Source organism: Podarcis melisellensis (genome assembly GCF_964234715.1).
Source record: "Podarcis melisellensis genome assembly, chromosome: 4".
NCBI lineage: Eukaryota > Metazoa > Chordata > Lepidosauria > Squamata > Lacertidae > Podarcis > Podarcis melisellensis.
Window position 1 is genome coordinate 52780550 of NC_138531.1, and position 20657 is coordinate 52801206.

Consider the following 20657-nt stretch of genomic DNA (forward strand, 5'->3'; position numbering starts at 1 on the left):
AAACATGCTCTTACAAGCTCTATGCAGAAAATTCAGTTCCATTCCCCCTCTTTCCACCGGCACAACAGACTTCCTGGTTATTGTAATGATGGTGAATTCAGTTTTGATGTCTCGCCAGAGAATCTAGCTTTAGTTAGCACAGAGTCTGTGTAGCCTAGCAATCTGACTAAAATGCTCAGGAATATTGTGAGAAGCATGTGGGATTGGCACCACTCTTGTTACGCTGGTGTAATATTCAAGATCTCCACATGATAAGGCAGCTTGGAGAAGGAATTGTGGCTCCTCCATCTTAATTATCCTGAATGGGATTGGGATCATTCAACAGAACAAGAATTAAAATCCTGTGGCTGTTTGTTGCACCTTGAGAGCATTCCTGATTTTCACAAACTGTATTCTACTTTTCAGCAAGAGAAAGCATTGAGAGGATTTGCACCTCAATACATAATTGATTCCTGACAAAAGATAAGACAATTATCTCCATCCTTACAACAGTTCATCTAAGTCTAGGTAAGTGTTACTAAAATAGTAAGACGTGGATACTATTTTTTTTACTAAAATAGTATCTCATTTGAGATGCTATGCTTTTCAATGTTCTTTTATTTATTCTGCAACTAAATGCCTGGACCCGGCTTTTTGGCTGACAAATTTGTGCAGTATCTTTGTACATAACAACGTACACAAATCAATGGATTGTGTGAGAAATGCCTTCTGCACGTATTCACTCTGCTCTTTCTCACACACTTCCTTACATCATCCTGGCCCCAACCCCACCCCTTCCCCGTTCTAACCCCAAACCCACTTTTCCTTCCACAGTCCTAACCCCCAGCCCCATTCTACCCTCCTTTCTAAGCACCAACTCTTCAATCTCTGATGAACTCGCTCTGTCCTGCCCTCCAAATCTTCCAACTCTCTCTTCTCCAGGTCTGTATCTCTCTTCCACCTTCCCCAGCAAGTGTACACCATTGTGGCAAGTCTTCACTACCGCTAGTGCAATGTCATGGATGAGTAGAAGATTTATGGCAGGAGAAGGTCTGGAGTGAGGCAGCTTCTAGTTTTATATTCTCTTGACAGGATGAGGGGTTTATTCTTGCTACAGCTTATTAAAGCTATGGGGGAAATGTATACAGTATTGCCCACATTGGGTATGCCCAGCCTACCCAGACATAAAGGAACTCAGAGGATCATCTAGTCCATAGCCCCTGCAGTGCAGGAGGACTGTGCAGCTGCCCTTTATGGGGATCGAACCTGCAACCTTGGCATTCTCAGCACCACGCTCCAACCAACTGAGCTATCCATGTAGAATGTTGCTGTGCCTTTTAATTTGTTTTTAGTTCATCACTGCTGTTATTGTTTTTGAATGTTTTAAAGGGTTGTTTCTAAATTTTTAAACAAGTCATGTTATTTTGTTCTCTCTGTAAACCACTTTGAGAACTTTTTTTTTATAATCAAGCGGTGTATAAATTTTAAGAAATAAATAAGTAAAATATCTGCCATTCCATGGTAGCTGGTCCTTTAGGGCAAATGAGGTCCTGCCCAACCAAACTCTGCCTGCCTCCACTTGCCTCTCTTCATACTTACAGCCAGTCCAGGGCAGCGGCTTCCTCTTCCTTAGCAGGGACAGGGATGGATGCAAAACTAGAATTAGTTCCACCTGAGACTGGCTCTGACTCCTCCTTCTGTCAGCCTCCTTGCCTGCCACTCCCGATGTGCATGCACCAGCCACCGCTGCTGCTGTTGCAATTCTATGACTGTTACTGTGAAATATCCCTAAAATGGAAATCTCACTCCTTCGACACATGGCTCACAGGGACCATTTGAATATTAATGGGTGCTGGGATTCCAGGTGGACCAGTCACAAGCCTTGTGGTTGAGTAAACAGTGCCATTAAAGCATAATAATGCAAAAGGAGGAGGAGGAAGGTGACTTGCCAGGAATAGCAGGCCTGAATCATCCAGGATGTTCCTGTAGCTTCACATGGCCAATGATAGCTCACCTTAGGACTCCACACAAAAAAGAATTAAAAAAGGTGCATGGAAGGAAATGCCTTGCTGTCCACAGTCAAAAGCCAGCTCCAAAAGGGATTGAGGAGAACAGATGATATAAAGCAGCTGCTACAGACCAGAGGTGAAGGCACTATATATATGGAATAGGTTAATATGGCTCAGTGGAAGAAGCCTAGCTGGAGCTGCAGTTTGTCTTGTGTTTGACGGCTCTTGCTGTCATCCAAAGGGAACTCATGGCTGATATTACTGTAAGTCCAATTTAATAATAATAATAATAATAATATATTTTATCGGAACTGTACATTGTTTCCATGCTAAATCTGTGTAATATAATGATAGGTTTCTGTAGTTTGAAAACCTGCATGTTGGTTCTGAGTTATCAGTGCCTATGGATCCACACTTAGCACAAATGGGGATATGACATAATTAATTTTGATGGTGTTAGATAAAAGGATGAGTAGAGGATTGAGATATTCCTTGTATCTGAAAAGCAGGTGGCGATGAGAAATAAATATACCTTGGGTTGTTAGAAAAATTTCTTATTAAAAAATAGCGAGAGAAGGTTAAGTGGCTGCTAAGGGATAAAGAAGGAAGCAGCTCATTCAACCACATTTCAATATGGAACACTGGCATTGTAGAAAATAGCGGAATTTCTGCTTATGAATCAAAGATACCGCATCGGATTGATTTTCTGCTTTATTTTCTTTCTGATGTCATAGGTCACAGACAAATAATTATCATAAATCTATTACTGTGTTAGATACTGGACACAAAAGGACAGAGGCAAACTGAAGTAATCTAATGGTTTTCAGCTGGCGGCAGCAGTTTGACAAGTGAATGGGATCCATGTTATTTTCATTATAGTTGCCACAGAAATAAAGCTGTATCTGCAGTTCAGCTCATTAAGGAAGTCTTTGAGAAAGAATGGTCTGTGAATAGTTGCTGCGCTTGTTTGATGCAATCGAGAAGAGTTCTAATGTCAGCCATGAGACTGAATGTTCTTTTTTTTTCTTCTCTCCTTTTGCAGCCTGAATTGGATAATAAAATGAATATTGACCCAACTGAAGTAAGGTATGTGATGAAGAAGTTGGTTTATACCTATATCACAGAAAGGAACAAAAGAGGGTGCTGCAACTACACAAACCCATATGTTCAAGAACAGGAGGAGATTGCTGCTTCTCTGTTCATCCTGATTGTTGTTGGGTTTTTTGGCTTCCTCCTGTTTTCTATGATGCTCAGCAATATTGTACACAGGCCGCGGGAAAATTACATGGACTATTTGTACCGCGAGAACTTTCAGGGAAATGCGAAAAGACCTTCCTGCAAAACCACACTGCCAGCGGCGGTTGCCCAGAAGGCCAAACCTGAGCCCAGCCCTCAGTGCCAAAAGACTGACAGCTGTACAGTAACAACTGAGCTTGCAAGTGCAAAATCGGTGGTGAAGATCGTATGAAAGCGGACCTCATATGCAGCACAATAGCTTCTTCTTAACCACTGGTGATTCTGTTACTCACTGAAGCGTGGGACTAATTGAGCCTCTCCTTATACGAGCTTCTTGCTCACAGTGGACATGTCTGTTCCTGAGTGACACAACAGCTTTCCGGCTCAGGCCCTGAACCTTCAGATGAGGCACGGGAAATCAAGCTCAGACTTGTACGGCTCCTTTTATATTCCTTTTTGGCACGTCTCTCACAGAAGAAGAAAACCATATCCTTCCTCACGCTATTCATCATGCCACTGTGAAGGCATTTGTTCTTCTAGCTGTGGCCTGTGGGCACCCTTCGTTTTTTGCCCTTGGCATTAAGATCCGTGGATTATTTATTTTTTTAATGTATAATGTGTAAAAAATAAAAAATTTTAAAAGCTTGCCTTAGCATGAGGTCTGCTGTCTCACAGAACGCAGCAATGCCTAGAATCAGATTAAACTAAGACCCATGTTAATTTGGGAGCAGAACCAAGGGCCTGTCCACACTTCCTCTTGTCCTGGTGAATTCCACCGGGAAAACCTGCTCTTTACTGCTGAATTGGAACAGACAGCAGTTGGGCTTTCTGCAGATTGATGTTTGCTTTAGTTCAGCAGTAAAGAGCTGGTTTTCTTGGGGAACGTGGCCGGGTTAAACAGAAAACCGCTCAGAAGCACAGCACAAGTGGAAGTGTGGAGAAGCCCTAAACACTACCCGGAACCCGGCCAATCTCCTGTTCCCAGTTCCTATTATTGACTGCTGGGGGCAAGGCAGAGGAGGGAATTAACATCTGTGATATGAAGTCAGGAGGTGAGTAAAGTGGTACTTGATCAGGTGTGACCAAACTTTTCAGACCCATGGGCACATTTGGATTTTTGAGCAAGCACCATGCTCACTTCTGTCACCCTTCCTCTGGATGAAACCCCTCTCCCCACAAGAGACAAAAAGAGCGAATGTGTGCATGCACGCCCTTTGTTTTTCCGAGGGATCAGGTAAAAGTAAGAGCTTGTAGAATTAATCTGGGCCTTGAAAAAACACATGGAGCTGAAAGGGAAGTGGGAAAGAGCCTCACACTTCCAACTTCGTCTTTCAGCTCTATATGCTTTTCAAGGGAAAAAAGGGTAATAACACCTTCGTCTTCTCATGATCAAAGCAGTGGAAAATATCATGAAGTGCTCTTGCTTTGTCAATTGAATGACAATGATTTCCCTTAGTACTTCTGGGAAAAGCCTTTATATTAATTTTGATATGACCACCATCTCCTTCATATTATTTCATTCAAAAGCACAGCCTTTTTCTAGTAGTCAAAGGCAGGCTACACATAAAATATCTACTTGGACCTAAAGGCTTTGGTATGTAGTTGTGGTTTATACTTATTTGTGGGAGTCGTGTGGGATCAAAAAGCACATCATCCACCTAGTTATTTTGAAGAGGGCCAGGTGTACATCCAGTTCACCTGATCCCTGAAATACGTATGTCTTGCCACCACTCCCAGCATATAACTTTTACACTCTGCACAACTAGAATATTTGGAGTATGATGGTGGGGATAACTCACCAGCAGAGCATCTGCTTTGCATACATAAGGTCCCTAGTTAATTTCCTAGCATCTCCAGGTAGGGCCAGAACTCAGTGGGACTTACTGTTGAGTAGACATGTATACTCTAATCTGCCTTAAAACGCTGTGATGATTTATACTTACTCAAAAGCATTGTATTTAAGTAGGTGTGGGAACTAAGTTCCTTATCTAAAACAGAGATCTCTGGAGCAATCAAATGCCTAGAAGACAAATTACTAAATCAATTCCTCCTCCTTTGGAACATAGTGTCTTTATGCCACCCCAATCTCTGAGCAGCACAGGTTCCAGGGGCTTATCCAAGGGTTCATGTTTCCTATTGGCACATCAGAGACTGTGGTACAGGGGTCAGCAAACTTTTTCAGCAGGGGGCCGATCCCTCAGACCTTGATGGGGGGGACTATATTTTTGGGGGGGATGATACAAGAGCACCACAAGCCCCAGTGGCTGCTTACCTGTGTCTTGCAAGCGGCAGGGGCTGGTGGCAGTGGAGGGACGATAAGCGGTGTGCGAAAGGGCTCCGGAGAGGGGCTGCTTAAAATGACGGCCGCTCGAGCACTGCTGATGCTGGCACCAACAAAGCCCAGCCCCCTTCCCCCTCTAGGCAGGGCAGGGAGAAGCCAGTAAGGAGGGAGGGAAGGAGAGGGAAAGAACGCTCTTGCTGGCAATCCACGCGGTGATTCATGGGCCGGATCGAGAAGGCAATTGGGATTGATCCAGCTAACGGGCCTTAGTTTGCCGACCCATGCTGTGATATATTTAGGATACCTGGTTTATTTACACACATATATACTCTGAGCGTACAATGGACGGCTACACAGCATCAACAGCCAAAAAGGGTCTTGTGTGTCCTGTAGCCGCAGCCTTGGATTCAAACAGAACATTAGTCTCAAATATTGCTCCGAGTCTCCTACTTCTCACTTTACTTCTAGGTCACATTACTCCTAACTCCTAACTCTCTACCCTGTGCTCTGGCTTTATCCAGTGAGTGAGAGAGGCTCCTCCCAGTTATCATCTCACACCATGTTCTTTGATCCTTTATTGTCTTAATGGCCCATCACTCAGGCTATCACTTCAGGGAAAACTAGTCTGTCTTAATTATGTTTTAAGTCTTCCAGGGATTAGAAGTATGAGGCACACAATTTAGCACCCCAAGCCTTAATTAAATTGTAACACTTGTTGGGTCCAGAGATTATAGTGATCTGGCACCCAAAAACTCATAACCCTAGTATCTCCCAGTTTCCACCTCTTCAATACTCTATTAGTCCATATCCTTTGCAAAAAATAAATGAACAAAACATTGCAAATCCTTTCTGCCACCCAAGAATCTTCATTGGCCTTATTAAGATCAGTACCAGTATCAGTATGTCAATACATTAACGAGATTGCTAAATGTTACAGGAGGCATCGTCTGTGTCAATAGCCATTTACACACATTCGGGGTGTGCGGGATGTGTGAGTAAGATGACTGTGGAGAGGGGAGCAGGGCTGTGCCCTCTGCCTCACCCCTAACCTTTGGCCAGATTGGCTCTGTGGACAAATATAGTCTTTGTACAGGCAACTGGCAGCAGATGGCATCTGTACAGAGAAAGCCTAAACACATACAACCCATGCACATTTTTAATATGTGCAAAGGTCTGTTTTGTGATCCAATTAGTGTCTCCACATAGACCAGTCTCCGTGAGGCCATGGGAAGCAAATTTCAGCACCTGTGCCACCTGAATCTTACAATCACATCACATTCATAAAATAATCCCATAATGTTGGAATAATCTATCCATGTCTCAGCTGGGGAAAAAATGATTAAAGGGGTTGATTTCTCACATTACCTGTTTTAACTTTAATTGTTCATATTACTCTGATCCCGGTACTTTTCCAATAGGGATCACTGAACAGCAAATGCACAACTCACACTTAGGCTTGGTTGCCTATAGTAGGCTGCATTTTTTAGTTTCCAGGCTTATGGAATGCTCCATATTTTGATAAACATTTTCTACTGTGGGAAGGTATACAGTCACTTCAGTAATAAGTCTCACATAACTTGGCTAGGAATGAGCCAGCCAGCTAGCCAGACAAATGGGGCAGAGCTAAGTAAATCAAATCAGGACCTTCAGTTTCTGAAGATCCAAACAGAGATCAAAGATTCTCAAACTATCTGACATAGTGGACCAACAATTGTTTTTCCCAGTGTGCCAGAGACCCGTATCATAATCAGCCCCTGTAGCATCCCACCCTGGGCTGTGGTGGAGTCGCCATGGACCAGCAACTGATGGCTCATGTGGACTGGCACAGGTCCATGGACCACAACTTTGAGTAGCACAGATTTATGCAATTTGTGGTACTTTTGCTACTGTGCATTTCATTGCCATTGTTTCCAAGGATTCATGTGACATTTTTATTTTTAGGTCGTTTTTTCAGTTTATTTCCCTCCCTTTTTCCCCTACTGTAGAAAAACCAGAAGTGTTGAGTGAAACTGCCCCAATGTGGATGCTTTTCAAAAAATTTGAACAAAATTCCTCATTTAATGGTGTGGTGGGTGGGTGATTGATGATGTTTTCTGCAAATTCTTCTTAGTGCCTTTTCCCCTTGGCCATCTTTTTTTGACAAGAGACAATGGCAGATATTGAAGGAAACAGCAGTGGCTGGTCAAACCAGCAGTGGTTACTTTTGAAAATGAAAGAAGCAGCTCTTTAGTTATGCGATAAACATTGTGTTCACTGTTAATAAAAACAATTCTTTTTTTTTTTTTACAATTGCATGACAATTGTTTTTCTCCATGACTTACCCAGCTAAAATGTGAATGCTTCATTCAGGCTGTGGTTTTTTTTAGGATGCTATTGAATAACACATGCAATGAAATCCATTGTGAGATCATCATTGTCCTGGACACCATCAGAACTTTGTGTGCACGTCAATTTCACCTGAAGGTACAAGATGTTTCGCATTGTAAACCCGCTTTTAAAGCACATCATCCACAGGACTTCTCTCGATGCTAGTACAAGGAAACAATGCCTGCAATATTTGAAAACCCTAAGAGCGTTGCAACTTACAGGCTACAACACCATCTTTTTAGGAGAAACTGATCTTTCAGAAAGTCTAATAACAGGGGAAAAGGTTCCTCATGAAGATGACCTCAAATGGCCTATATGGACAGTCGTACACGCTGGCAACAGTCAAGGGTGGGTACCATGGAGATACAGAGTGTTTCTAAGGGATGACTTGCCCTTAGACAAGCCAGAAGATGTATTTCAGGAACTCTGTGACTTCCTGTCTATAACCTATGGGAAGTGTGCCATTGTGGTCAAAGAAAAAAGACAGCCAAGAGTGAAAATTGATGAGTCCACTCAGGAGGTGGAGATAAGTGAACCACAGTTTACCCCTCTCCCTTTTTTCTCAAGCATCAAGTGCTGTCCTGAGGTGGCCAAGGCCACAGGCCATGAACTTCTCTCAGTGCCTTTCCCCTACAACCACCTCCACCCTATGGATGCCGCCTGGTCCTCTTTGAAATGGTTTATTATCAATAACAGAAAGGAGTTCTCCCTGATGACTTTGGAGAAGACCTATTCATACCAATGCATCCTCTTCAGTGATCTGCTTGGGAAAGGAATCGAGAAGATGAGCCCAAACAAGTGGAAGATAGCAGTAAACAAAGTGCGCAGATGGGAAAACTACTACTTGGATAAGTTTACTTAAACCTTTCTCCATCCATATTTTTAAAAATGATTGAAAATTGGCCAGCTGATTTGCTAAATGTGCACATCGATTCTCCTTCTGAGTTATAATTCTAAATCGACAGTAGCAATGGTGAATAAAAGCAAGAGTTTTAAGGCGACTTTAAGCAATATGGTGCTGGGTTTACAGGTGTCATTCGAATAGAGAGATTTCATTCAATCTAGATATGAGGAGGGCATATCTGCAGAAACTCAAGAGAGACAAAAGGTAGTGAATAAGATTAGCTGAACTGCAGAGGGAGGAGAGAGTGAAACTGGCCTTCACCCACAGAGCAAGACCAGAATCATACTTCCAACATTCCATCTGCCAAACATGCAGGTGGACAGAAGTGGCACTAGAAGAATTCCCACAGGCTTTAGCCCAAAGAAATTCCCTAGGTGAGGCATTCCAGGGGTGGTGAGCGGCTGAAGCAGCCTAGGATCCACTAGATCAGGGGTAGGAAACCTAAGGCCCATGGGCCGGATGCGGCCCAATCGCCTTCTCAATCTGGCCCGCAGACAATCAGCGTGTTTTTACATGAGTAGAATATGTGCTTTTATTTAAAATGCATTTCTAGGTTATTTGTGGGGTATAGGAATTTGTTCATATTTTTTTTCAAAATATAGTCCGGCTCCCCACATGGTCTGAGGGACGGTGGACTGGCCCATGGCTGAAAAAGGTTGCCGACCCCTGCACTAGATCCTGAGACAGCCCCAATAATATGATGATGATAATACAGTGGTACCTCGGGTTACATACGCTTCAGGTTGCAGACTCTGCTAACCCAGAAATAGTACCTCGGGTTAAGAACTTTGCTTGAGAACAGAAATCATGCTCGGGCAGTGCGGCAGCAGCAGGAGACCCCATTAGCTAAAGTGGTGCTTCAGGTTAAGAACAGTTTCAGGTTAAGAACGGACCTCCGGAACGAATTAAGCATTTAACCTGAGGTACCACTGTAGTTCCTGCCAACCTAGCAGTTCGAAAGCACGTCAAAGTGCAAGTAGATAAATAGGTACCGCTCCGGCGGGAAGGCAAACGATGGTTCCGTGTGCTGCTCTGGTTCGCCAGAAGCGGCTTAGTCATGCTGGCCACATGACCCGGAAGCTGTACGCCAGCTCCCTTGGCCAATAAAGCGAGATGAGTGCCGCAACCCCAGAGTCGGTCATGACTGGACCTAATGGTCAGGGGTCCCTTTACCTTTACCTTACCACTGTAGTAATTTTATTATTTATACCCTGCCCATCTGGCTGGGTTACCCCAGGCACTCCGGGCGGCTTACAGATTATATAAAACATAACAAAGCATCAAACATTATTAACATCCTGATACAAGGTTTGATTGCTACAGCACCTTCAAGGTGGTTTGCTGGGGTTTGGGACCACTCCATTTACCAATCTCTCAATCTCAGACTGCAAATATAATGTTGGGAGACATTGCAGGACCAATCTACAAGGTGCTGTAATGATTGCTAAGATAATGCACATGAAATACTTTCCAAGATTTTGGGAAATGCTTTATAATTTTGTATTTCTAATAACAGAATCATGCCAAGTAATATCTGTGATGTTCTGCCAGCAGAGCATATTACACTTGAACAAGCTGGTGAAATTGCCATTCTTCTTGTTGAATTAGCGATGGTTTCATCTGAAAACCACCTACAGCCAATTGTCACAGTTTCATCCAACGCCAGACACCCATTTCTCAGGTTCCTTTCTAAAATACTCATTCCCAAATAGTTTGCATGATTTTGAATGAAAATAGAAATCTATCTAGATGAGATAGAAATGGATGATAATAAGGAGCTGTCCCAAAAAAATTTAATCCAGGAACCATATCAATATTTTGAAAGTGCAGCCTGTGTATCATCAGCTAGGAGCTGGATAAGGAAAGAGGCTATCTCCCATTCAATGGCCAGCCCCTTTGGGGAAACCATCAAGTTTATGGCATATATTGGGGACTTAGAGTTTGGATTACTGAAATGCACTTGGAGTTTCCCTTGTTCTTGATGTCAAGGTTCTGAGTGTTTGGTTTCTAACAGTCAAGCAGTATATTAATAGTATGAAACAAATAAATATGTACCAGAAATAGTAGACATGTTCACATCGTTATATGTGTGTGAATGCATGTGCGTTTATTTTGCACCCCTCAAAATAAAAATAAAATCCTGTGATTGGTCATGGCTGCAGCACGGCTGACTGGCTACAATGCTGCAGAGAGACGCTATTATGTGTTTCTTAATCCAAGGAGAAAAGCAATACAAGCATAGTGATGTAGACAGAAATTCGTCTTTATTTGAATTTCTGGTGGGCTTTGGCAGGCCTTAGCTGGCTGGACTAGACAAAAATAGGCATTTGGAATTCTCTTGGGGGCAGCAGCAGATAGGCAGATAGACTGGAAGGGGCACACAGCTCTTCTGCAATCAGGGCTAACTTAGAAGTACGCCTGCCTGAGCTCAATGACGTTTGCTGCCAAGCATTTATAGGGCTGCATTTGTAACTAATCATACTTGTCTCTGTTTAGCATGAATCATGCTATCCAGTCTTGCAGGTTATAGCAGTTTACCATATTTCCACAGGATGGCAGCATAGATAGATAGATAGATAGATAGATAGATAGATAGATAGATAGATAGATAGATATAGAGGCCTCGCACTATTTGTGTACTAAAAATGATATTCCTGTAACTTCTATTGCCATTTCTTAAGGGTTTCGGCTTTTTGTTTGTTTGTTTTTGTTTTTCAAAAAGAGTGAGGCCTCTCCAACCCATTACCAAAACAAAATAAACTGGGTAGCAGGGATCCCTTTCCCCGCTTATAGTGACAGGGAGACAGTGCCTTCTGGCCAGTTGAAGACAGGAACAGCAATGGCAGAGCTGGTAAAACGCAGATTTTTCCCTATCAGTTGCTCAAACTTCTCAGTTTTTACACCTTGCCTGCAGTTTACTAAGCAGAATTATAAATAGGTTCATCAAAGTTTTCCCATTTTCATGAAAGTAACTTTTTCCTACAGCATAGAACTTTCTCTAGACTTTGACACTGGGTTGTAGCAAACCTGGCTCTGAACAGTGATAATAATAATAATAATAAACCAGTGGGTTTCTTACTTTAAAAAAAACGGAATAAAACCCATTCCTGATACATCGTATTTAAATCCACTATCTAGTACAGACATCAATTTAATTGTAATTACTCAAGCAACCTAAAAAACAAAACAAAAATTCTTTTAGCAAACCTTACAATTTATAAAGAAAACCTGGAGAACAGCTTCAGTTAAACACTTTAAAGTTCCACAGATGGCAGCAGCAGTTCCACAAATGCTTAACTGTCCTGCAGAAATCAGGCATACAACACACGCCTGTGCAAGTTTGCTCAGAAGTAAGTTTCACTGTGTCCAATGGGGCTTATTCCAAGCATGCGTGCACAGGACTGCAGCCTGACAGACCTACTTAGAAACCCAATAATTTAAATGGACTTTAGTCTCAGGTAAGGTGTACGGGATTGCAGCCATAGCAAAATGTAAGTAGCACAGTGCAAAAGGAAGTTGTTAAAAGTAAATAGGTGACAGCTGGATTTTCATACTTAAGTTTTCAAACCTGAGTTTGAAACACAATGTTGTGGGGGAGGGAAATGATGCTGTTTAAACCAAATGTAAAATTCGAGTTTCCTGATTATTGTACTCCAAACAAAATTCCTTCCAAAACCAGTGGATCAGACAGGACTAACTCAAGTCCAATTGTTCTCAATGGGATTCATACCCAACTTTAGCTAGATCAGAACCTGTGGGAGGAAAATGCGGAAGGTCAGCAATTTAACTCCTCTTGCTTTCAGGGAAAGATTTCATTAGACAATCCCTTCTATCATAGCAACCTGACATGTACCATTTCCTATACGCAGCACTAAATCAGTTTTACAAACAAAGCTTTTATTATATAAATAGCTGACAGGATATTCTTCTTACTTATACTGTACCAGAAAAATAATAATATAAAAATCCAACACACTTGTTGTATGTTGCTCTTGGGGAATTAAGTTTCTCTGGCACAGCATTCGGTTTCAGTGAAGTCTTCAACTCTCCCAGGAAAGGAATCCAAGCAAGCTGCCAAACGGCTGCACACACAAAAGAAAGAGTTATATGTGCAGTAGTTGATTTTTTAAAACAGCAGCAGTCTTCCCATGTGGATGCCTCGGGACATCTGTGGGAAGGGCCACAGCTCAGGGGCAGATCATCTGATTAGCACCCAGGTCACTCCAGGAAATCCTGGGAACATCTGGAGAGTCATTGTCAGTCAATGCAGACAATACTGAGACAGGTGTACTATTGGTCTGACTCAATGCAAAGCAGCTTCCTATATTCCTGTTAGGACTGTGTGATTCACCAGGTCATAACACACCTTAGGATGGAACTTCATGTTCCACTACCACTTCATATATTGGGATCCGCAAAGTGGTGCCAAGAGGATATGATCTGCAGGGGAGAATCAGCGGGGGGGGGGGGATGTTTAGGTCATCCTCTACTTGGTATCCCCCCCCCCCTTGCAGCTGCTTCTCAGCCAACTTGTCCCCTGCTAGGATTAACGATCCATTTTTTGAGATGGGCAGCCACAAAACAGACCTGCATATACCACGCACCACTCTATTTTAAATTGCATTTTAACCTGTATTTTAAATTGCCCCCCCCCATTATGTTTTTACTGTGATTTTATTGGTGTTAGCCGCCCTGAGCCAGGCTCTGGCCGGGGAGGGCAGGGTATAAATAAAAAATATTATTATTATTATCTGAGAATAGGTGGGTGGCCCGTAAGCTACAATCTTGTACAAAAGAGCTTGTGAGAGGGCAGGCCAAAGGTGTATGCTTTTGAAAAATGTTTACAGTTTAAGGAAAGCTTTATTCCCTTTTAACTGTAATTTTGCAAAGTTTTATATTTATTATTATTATTTATTACATTTTTACTCCACCCTTCACCCGTGGATCACAGGGCACAACATACAAATACAAAATGAGAACACCAAACACATAATAAAACTAAAACAAACCAGTAACCCCCCTACTAAAGCATTTAAAAGGCCATAGAATGTTCAATCAGCCAAAGGCCTGGTTATAGAGAAATGCTTTGCCTGGCATCTAATGAGCCTCCCTAGAGGACCATTCCACAAATGGGGAGCCACCACCCATTCTCTGCCCTCAGAGCCTCTTGTGGAGGGACCACCTAAGGAAGGGCCTCAGATTAGTACTGCAGGGCCCAGATTGATTCACAGTGTATGGCTCTCGTGGTACTTCTTTGTTTTGTAGATGTACAGCTCCCACCAGTCCCAGCCAGCATTGGCTAGAGCACATGGGAGTTGTAGTCTGAAATATCTGGAGGGCACCACGTTACTGAAGGCTGCTTTACACACATAGTGGTGAATGGTGTCAGACAAGAAACACTGCAAGCATTCTTTCCAGTCAGACCATACCTCTTAAGTCGTTTCAGTTTTCTTTTTTCTCTTCCCTTTTCAGCTTCTCCTCCTGTTCTTTTTTCATTTTCTCCTCAAGCCTTTTCCTCTGGTACATTTTTGCCCCAGCAAATGCTAAGCAAAGGATTAATGTTTTAGCTGCTAAAATGTACATTAGCAGTGGGAAATTTTCCAGTGCCTAAAATGGAAACAACAACAACAACAACACATACACACATTTTTAAAAACTGTCATCTGCTACAGTTCAAGACATGTGAAATTCTTTTCTGGTAAGTGGCAAGAGAGGCTTGCGTGCACCAGACCCACAGGAATGCAGATATTATCTAATGGCAGGACTAGGAAAGGGCACAGACACAGAGCATAAGACCAGAGAGCCTAAAGCATCCATTCATCCACTGAGACAAACTGTAGTCTATCAGCAGCTGCAAAAACAAGATAATAGTAAGGGTGCAAACAAACAAACAAAACCCAACAACACTGCATGCAGTAAATAATTGTATTTTATTTTTACTGTTGCTGAAAATATTAAATTATAAGACTTTTAACTTGTTTCTCAACTGCTGACTACACTTGCATAGCAATGAATCCACATAATAGAAAAATGCAGGTATTTGAAGATGCAAGTATATGTTCCTGTTAAACCGAGGATTGTTCTTTGACAGAGTCATCACAAAACATGCATAACTATTTCTTCCTTAGCTCTTTGGTTTAGAAAGTAGCATGCAAGGTTTTACAGATCAAGGGTCCTCACCTTCCAGTTCATTAGCCACATTTTGATTCAGCAACAATGTCAAGGCTTATACCTCAGGCAGAAGCAAACGGTGCTGGTCAGATTTATGAGAAACGAGTGGAGTAAAAAAAGCCACCTGAAAAATAAGATATTCAGATAGTTTATTTGTGCCTCTGATATATATGAGAAACTGGTGGAGGAAGGATCACCTGACAAAAATATCCAGCCAATCTGTCCTAAAATATAATAAGAAGTGTTGACTATATAGTTGTGTAGGAAGTTCGCGGCTCCTGCTGCTTAGACAGATACAGAACTTTCAAGAAAGCTCTCACAGTGTCTGAATGGGAGATGTTTATCTGCTGAGTGACAGGAACAGCAACCAGTTGGAGTGTAATGAAAGCAGAGAATTGACTGGTTGGAGACAGGTGCCAGAGCTGTACAGGGCAATCCCTTTCCACCTGTTGAAAATTCCAGAACATTCAGCTAAAAAAGCCACACTGGCTGCACTGTGAGCTTGTTAATTGTGACAAAGTCCTAATAAAAGCACAATCCTATACAAGTCTACTTAGAAGTAAATCCCACAATGTTTAATGGAGCTTTCTCCCAGGTAAGTGGGTCTATGAACGAACTTCAGGGGAAGGGCAACTGGTAGCAACAGAAGGAAGTCATGACTAACTTTCAGGATCCGGGTCATGGTTTGGTAGTTTTCTGTGGAATAAAAACATTAAAGCTCTAGCAGTAGAAATTCAAGGTATAAGAGTCAGCAAGGGGAAAACAACAAGTGTAAGTGATTGTGTGGTGGTGTATCTCATTCCTCTAGTGCAACAAACAGGAGAAAATGGACCGTGAGGTTGGCATCCGTCTGAGAGGCAATTAAGAGTGTGGGAATGAGGAACCCCTATAAACCCAGGGCAAGGCTCTCAGAACTTGAACATTCAGTACCCATTTTAATGCCAAATGAATGAAAGTATTCCTTCCACATGAAACTATAACTCCAGATAAAACATAAGGAAACCAAGCCAGTTAAGATTCCATAAAAAGTTGACTGTATTTTATTTATTGCTACTGAAGGCAGAGAGTCAGTCTATATATTCAGCATAAAGTATTCCAGTCAGCCTGGGACTATATTCATTCAGATTGCAGCCAGGGTATTGTATATCTGAATGTCCTTCCTCTACGTACAAAGTAGGCATATTAAGAAAATCCTTGTGCTACCTTTGGGAGGTACAGTTCCCAGGTATAGGAGGTATCTAATGTGGGGAAACATTCAAACATGTGGGTGCCCTTATGTGCCCACTTAACTGCATAGATCCATAGAACTAGCACTTCTACAAGTGCTGCATAAAGATAGCGTTGCACTTGCAAGAAATTGATCTTTTAGTGTGGAAGCATATACTCTTTGGAAATCCCTGGCCATTGATAATAGGCAGACACCTTCACTGTGTTGTTTTTGGCACCTGCTAAAAACCTTTCTGTCCCAGAAAGTCTACCCAGGCATGTGCTTTAAGTGGGTATAATTTAAAATGACTGATTTGGCCCCGATCTACTAGCTTGGCTAGATGGTGTACTAAAGGGTCTCCAGATTTAGTATATTAACCACCAAGATGCCCACAAGATGCCTGGGGGCCAAAAACTGGGCTTCCCCATCTGTTTTAGTGACTTGGCTGAATTTGTTTGGCTCTAACAGTGGAGGAGAGAAATGAAAGAGCAGCAGAAGAAGTTAAAGGCTAGGGAATTCAAAAACACTCTGTGTGTATGGAACAAAATAGGAAAAATAAATAATGGAAGCTCAGGGAAAACAGAAAATCAGGCCCCAGAAGCAACATCCAGGCTATTAAACTTGAAACGTGTTTCTGTCAGTGTTCCAGAGTTTTCATTTTTTAATGAGACCAGAAACATTTTCCTCTCACACTTCCCCCAGCATGCATGATTTTTTCATCCCAGAGCAAAAAATCAGCAGTGCCTTTATTAAAATAAAATGCCAGTAACAGGAGGGAAAAATAATTTTCTCTTTTCTGATTTTGTGTTTCTATTTGACTCAGAACCTTTTCATGGAACTTACTCCCGCAAATTTCTATCCAATTTACAATTTGATGCTTACCACCTATTTGTAAGTACGTAACTCCTAGATTTCAAGGGAATCTACTTCCAAGTAAGTGTGCTTAGGACTACAGTTGCAGCATGCACATTTATTCTGAAAACACTTGTCTTCTATGTCTGTTTCAAGTACCCACTGTGCAAGATGACCTGCAATTTCCAGTACCTTCTCTCTCCAGCTTACACTGCTTTTTATACTGTTTTCACCTAGCCCTGGGCAGAAAACAAGAGATGAAAAAAATCGTGTATCGGATAAGCAAGATTCTCCACTTGATATGTTAACAGAAGCATGAATTCTTTACACTGATATCAGCAGCTTAAAGAGAAACCTTACATGTTCTGTGTTCAAGGTTAAGTACTATCTTGAAAGCCCTGGTATCAGGTTTGTTTCCCCACTAAAAAGTCAGATAAAGTGTAGATACAAGTAATCTGTACCCCATTAGGGTTTGTTGTCCCCAAGCTATACATACAGTCTCTCTCAGCAAAAGGAGACCAGACTTGGTGTCTGGGCTTACTATAAAATCTGAGATAAAAATGCTGAATGATATAATAAATTATAACAGCCAGTCACCCTATTTCCCTCTTACAGATTCCAGTTGGCTCAATCAGGAGAGTTAAAACCTCACATGACATGCAACAATAAGGTTCATGTGTAAGACTAAAAATCTTCCTGCACATTGCATGCAGATACACGCAGTTAACCTGCTATTGGTGCTTTAAATAAATAAAAGGTGGGCAGGGGGGAGAGAAGAGCTTTTGGGCAGAACAATTTAGGGCAGCCTTTCTCAACGTTGGCTCCCCAGCTGTTGTTGGACTACAACTCCCATCATCCCTGACCGCTGGTCTTGATAGTTAGGGATGATGGGAGTTGTAGTCCAACAACAGCTGGGGACAGAAGGTCGAAAAGGGCTGATTTAGGGTGTGTTCATCTTATCACCTTGGGGAACAATGAAGTTGTTGGTTGTTTCTCCCAGTGCCATCTCAGAGTTCTTTCTCTCCTAGCTGTTCACATCAGCACAGCTTCATTAGTGCCAAATTTGTTTGCTTGCGCACACACCAGCGATTGTCAACAGAGCAGGCCAGATCCTTATTTCCACAAGCCTACCTGTCAATCGCCTAATGTCATTATGACACACTTCAAAAGGAAGGCCATGACTTTACCTGCCTCCCACCTGATGTCAGTAGTGGGGTAGATCAGTGCAGTTTGGGGAAAATAGCCTCATGGACCAAAGGTTCTCCACCGCTGCTATATGTCTGCTTATCTGAAGCATATTGCAACTGTTCTTTTCACATTGACACCAACGCTAAAGTTGCAAATTGCTAACATGGCATAGAGATGTGCCAGTGAGGTCCTCATGTCTGCTCAAGTATACCTTTACAATAACCAGTTGTAGAGCCTTCTTGGTTGTGGCACTGAACCTGTGGAATCACTTTCCCTCTGCTAGAAGACATGCACCAGCAGTTATGTTGCTGTAATTTTAATGAAATGTATTATTATGAAAAGATATTATTATGTATTACTATGAAATTGCCTTGTGTGTGTTTTTTAATGAGAGGCAGTATGAAAATATTTTAAATAAATAAAATACATAAGCACACAATACTTAAATAGATTGGGAAACCAATTAACTGGTCATGTTCACAACTAGCCAACTAAATGCCCTTATGCAGATAGAAACTTTTTCAATAGCATCAGAGCAGCATAGGATGCCAAAGGCAGGAGCGCAGCTTTCTTCTCCCTAGCTCTGTAAATTCTGAGTGCCAAAAGACGCCCTTCCTCGCCTGCGTTATAGATAAGCATAGCTACATTTTAAATTGGGCTTTTGCATGTAATACAGAGCTAGTCTGCAGACCAAACCATGGCTTTGCATGAGCACATGGCTCCCATAGAAGAGACTGTGGGTGCTTCGCTCTACTCAGACAAACTACAAGCTGTAACTAAGGTTATGGCTTATCTGGAGGAGATAAACCGTAAGTCTGAGTTAGGATGACACACTAAATCATGGCAGCGTAGTAGCAGCAGACCAACCGAGAAGCAAGCAATCTGCAGTGGCCTGTCCCGGAACTCTCACGCCTGTGCAAATTAAGCAAGCGAGGGGGGGGGGGGAGAGAGAGAGAATTTCAGTCATGCCGCTTTTAATGTGCATTGTGCAATCTGAACCTATGCATGCTCGTCGAAGTAACTTGTCTCAGATTTCACCAGAGCTTACTTGCAAGTAAACGTTCAGAGAATTAAAGGCATCGCTGCTCAAAGGTGCAGAACGACTGTAAACGTAATAGCCATTTGACGATCATGATTCTTTTAAGGAGGTCAAAATATTGAAAACAAGGCCCACAACGCCATCAGCTTCCATGAGTTATTAAAGTTAACATTTAAAAGAAAAACTATTACAAGCAAGCCTAGCAACGTCACGCATTTTGTGATTTAAAAGCCACACTACCTTACAATCAGCGATTCAACACAGGAAAAGGCTACAAACTACAAGTCCCAGAAGGCTTTGCTGTCTGAAAATACGTCACACAGCGCGTCAATAATTTAAAACTAGATGTTAACCCTTTCATCCCTTGTCCTGCGGGGAGAAAGCCGCGTGAGTCAAGCAGCTGTGCTCACAAGCGATGTAACTAGGGAAATTTCTCGCTATGAGAGGGAAGTATGTTAATGAATAAGTAATTTATGAAGATACCCATTTTACTGTTTTCTTGGGAGTGACTATACAACTGTTGGATATGCAAGACAGCTTATTCAGAGAGGAATTAATACTTCCCTCCATTCCCTCCCCTGGTCCTTTTATATTATCTTAATTTATACATGTCAGTAATTTCATTATCTTTAATTAGCTCCAAATTTAAAGGGAAGTCGAGGGATCTGAGTAATCCCAAAATGTGGATTTAATATAGCGTGAAAATACTTTGTGTGGTTTATTCTTTTATACTAATGTGATGATAATGTTTAATTATGAAAATTTATTTTAAAAAACCAGAGAGGAATTAGTACTTTCGTTAATTCAAAATGTTGGGATACACATTCTGATATAATAAAGCCAGTTCAAATATAAAATGAAAATGCTAAATGGCAAAGACCTTAGCAGGATCAGTAAGATAATAGGGCTGAAATTCAATTTACAGCATTTTGAACAAAGCTTAAGGGTGGCGTGCAGAAAACTGCATTTGTGCATCTTGCAGTAAGGCATCTATGGTCACCAGGAATGTGACTGCAGCTAATTAGAATTTTTGGGATACTACAATCTTCAAAATTATCCATGACAAATAGATGTGTCCACTGACCTGGGCGTATAGGACAGAATCAGCCTCCGTCACTCTAAAGGTTTATAAATGCTAGTAATAATGTTCATAATAATTGTTAGGAAAAGTAGGGAGCCCACAACACTACCAAGAGGCAAGAATGAATAAATATATACATATTATTTGTTTATTTATGCAATTATTTCTGCCCTGCCTTTTGGCTTCAGAGCAGCTGACATAATCAATTTAAAACATAACATAAACAAAACAATCAAATGTACAGAGTGCTGAAATCAACACACACAGATTCATTAAAGAAGGTTAATATTGAGACAGAACCTTGCAGTTTTTGCTTCTGATGTTTACGATATGATGATGAGTG

At 41.8% G+C, this 20657-nt stretch overlaps 3 protein-coding genes and 1 long non-coding RNA gene across 9 annotated transcripts in view; 2 read left to right on the top strand and 2 right to left on the bottom strand.

The window, feature by feature from the left end:
- The window catches only part of CLIC6 (chloride intracellular channel 6), a 131972-nt gene extending 119118 nt beyond the window's left edge, over positions 1-12854 (bottom strand). Inside the window, exon 1 of the mRNA XM_081908735.1 lies at positions 12753-12854. Coding sequence (XP_081764861.1) covers positions 12753-12798 — 46 coding nt within the window. The 5' untranslated portion in view covers positions 12799-12854. The remainder of the gene's footprint in view (positions 1-12752) is intronic.
- LOC309368604 lies at positions 1579-3866 on the top strand. The gene is made up of 2 exons (XR_014167821.1): positions 1579-2251; positions 3031-3866. It is a non-coding gene; the product is annotated as an uncharacterized lncRNA (long non-coding RNA).
- Positions 7915-8874, top strand: LOC309368157 (protein FAM243B). Its single transcript, XM_081907951.1, has one exon. The coding sequence runs from the start codon at positions 7976-7978 to the stop codon at positions 8732-8734; it is 759 nt and encodes a 252-aa protein (XP_081764077.1). The 5' UTR covers positions 7915-7975; the 3' UTR covers positions 8735-8874.
- SMIM11 (small integral membrane protein 11) lies at positions 12653-19524 on the bottom strand. 6 transcript variants are annotated; one of them, XM_081908823.1, is made up of 5 exons: positions 19474-19524; positions 17037-17245; positions 14957-15071; positions 14206-14383; positions 12653-12858 (listed from the first exon to the last, which is right to left on the bottom strand). In XM_081908823.1, the coding sequence occupies exons 3-4, from the start codon at positions 14975-14977 to the stop codon at positions 14219-14221; spliced, it is 186 nt and encodes a 61-aa protein (XP_081764949.1). In that variant the 5' UTR covers positions 14978-15071; positions 17037-17245; positions 19474-19524; the 3' UTR covers positions 12653-12858; positions 14206-14218. The 6 variants fall into 6 exon arrangements, with proteins under 6 accessions (XP_081764949.1, XP_081764950.1, XP_081764954.1 ...); XM_081908824.1 differs by lacking the exon at positions 17037-17245 and having other exon boundaries at positions 19474-19520; XM_081908828.1 differs by lacking the exons at positions 17037-17245; positions 19474-19524 and adding an exon at positions 19243-19261.
- Positions 19525-20657: the final 1133 nt, after the last annotated feature.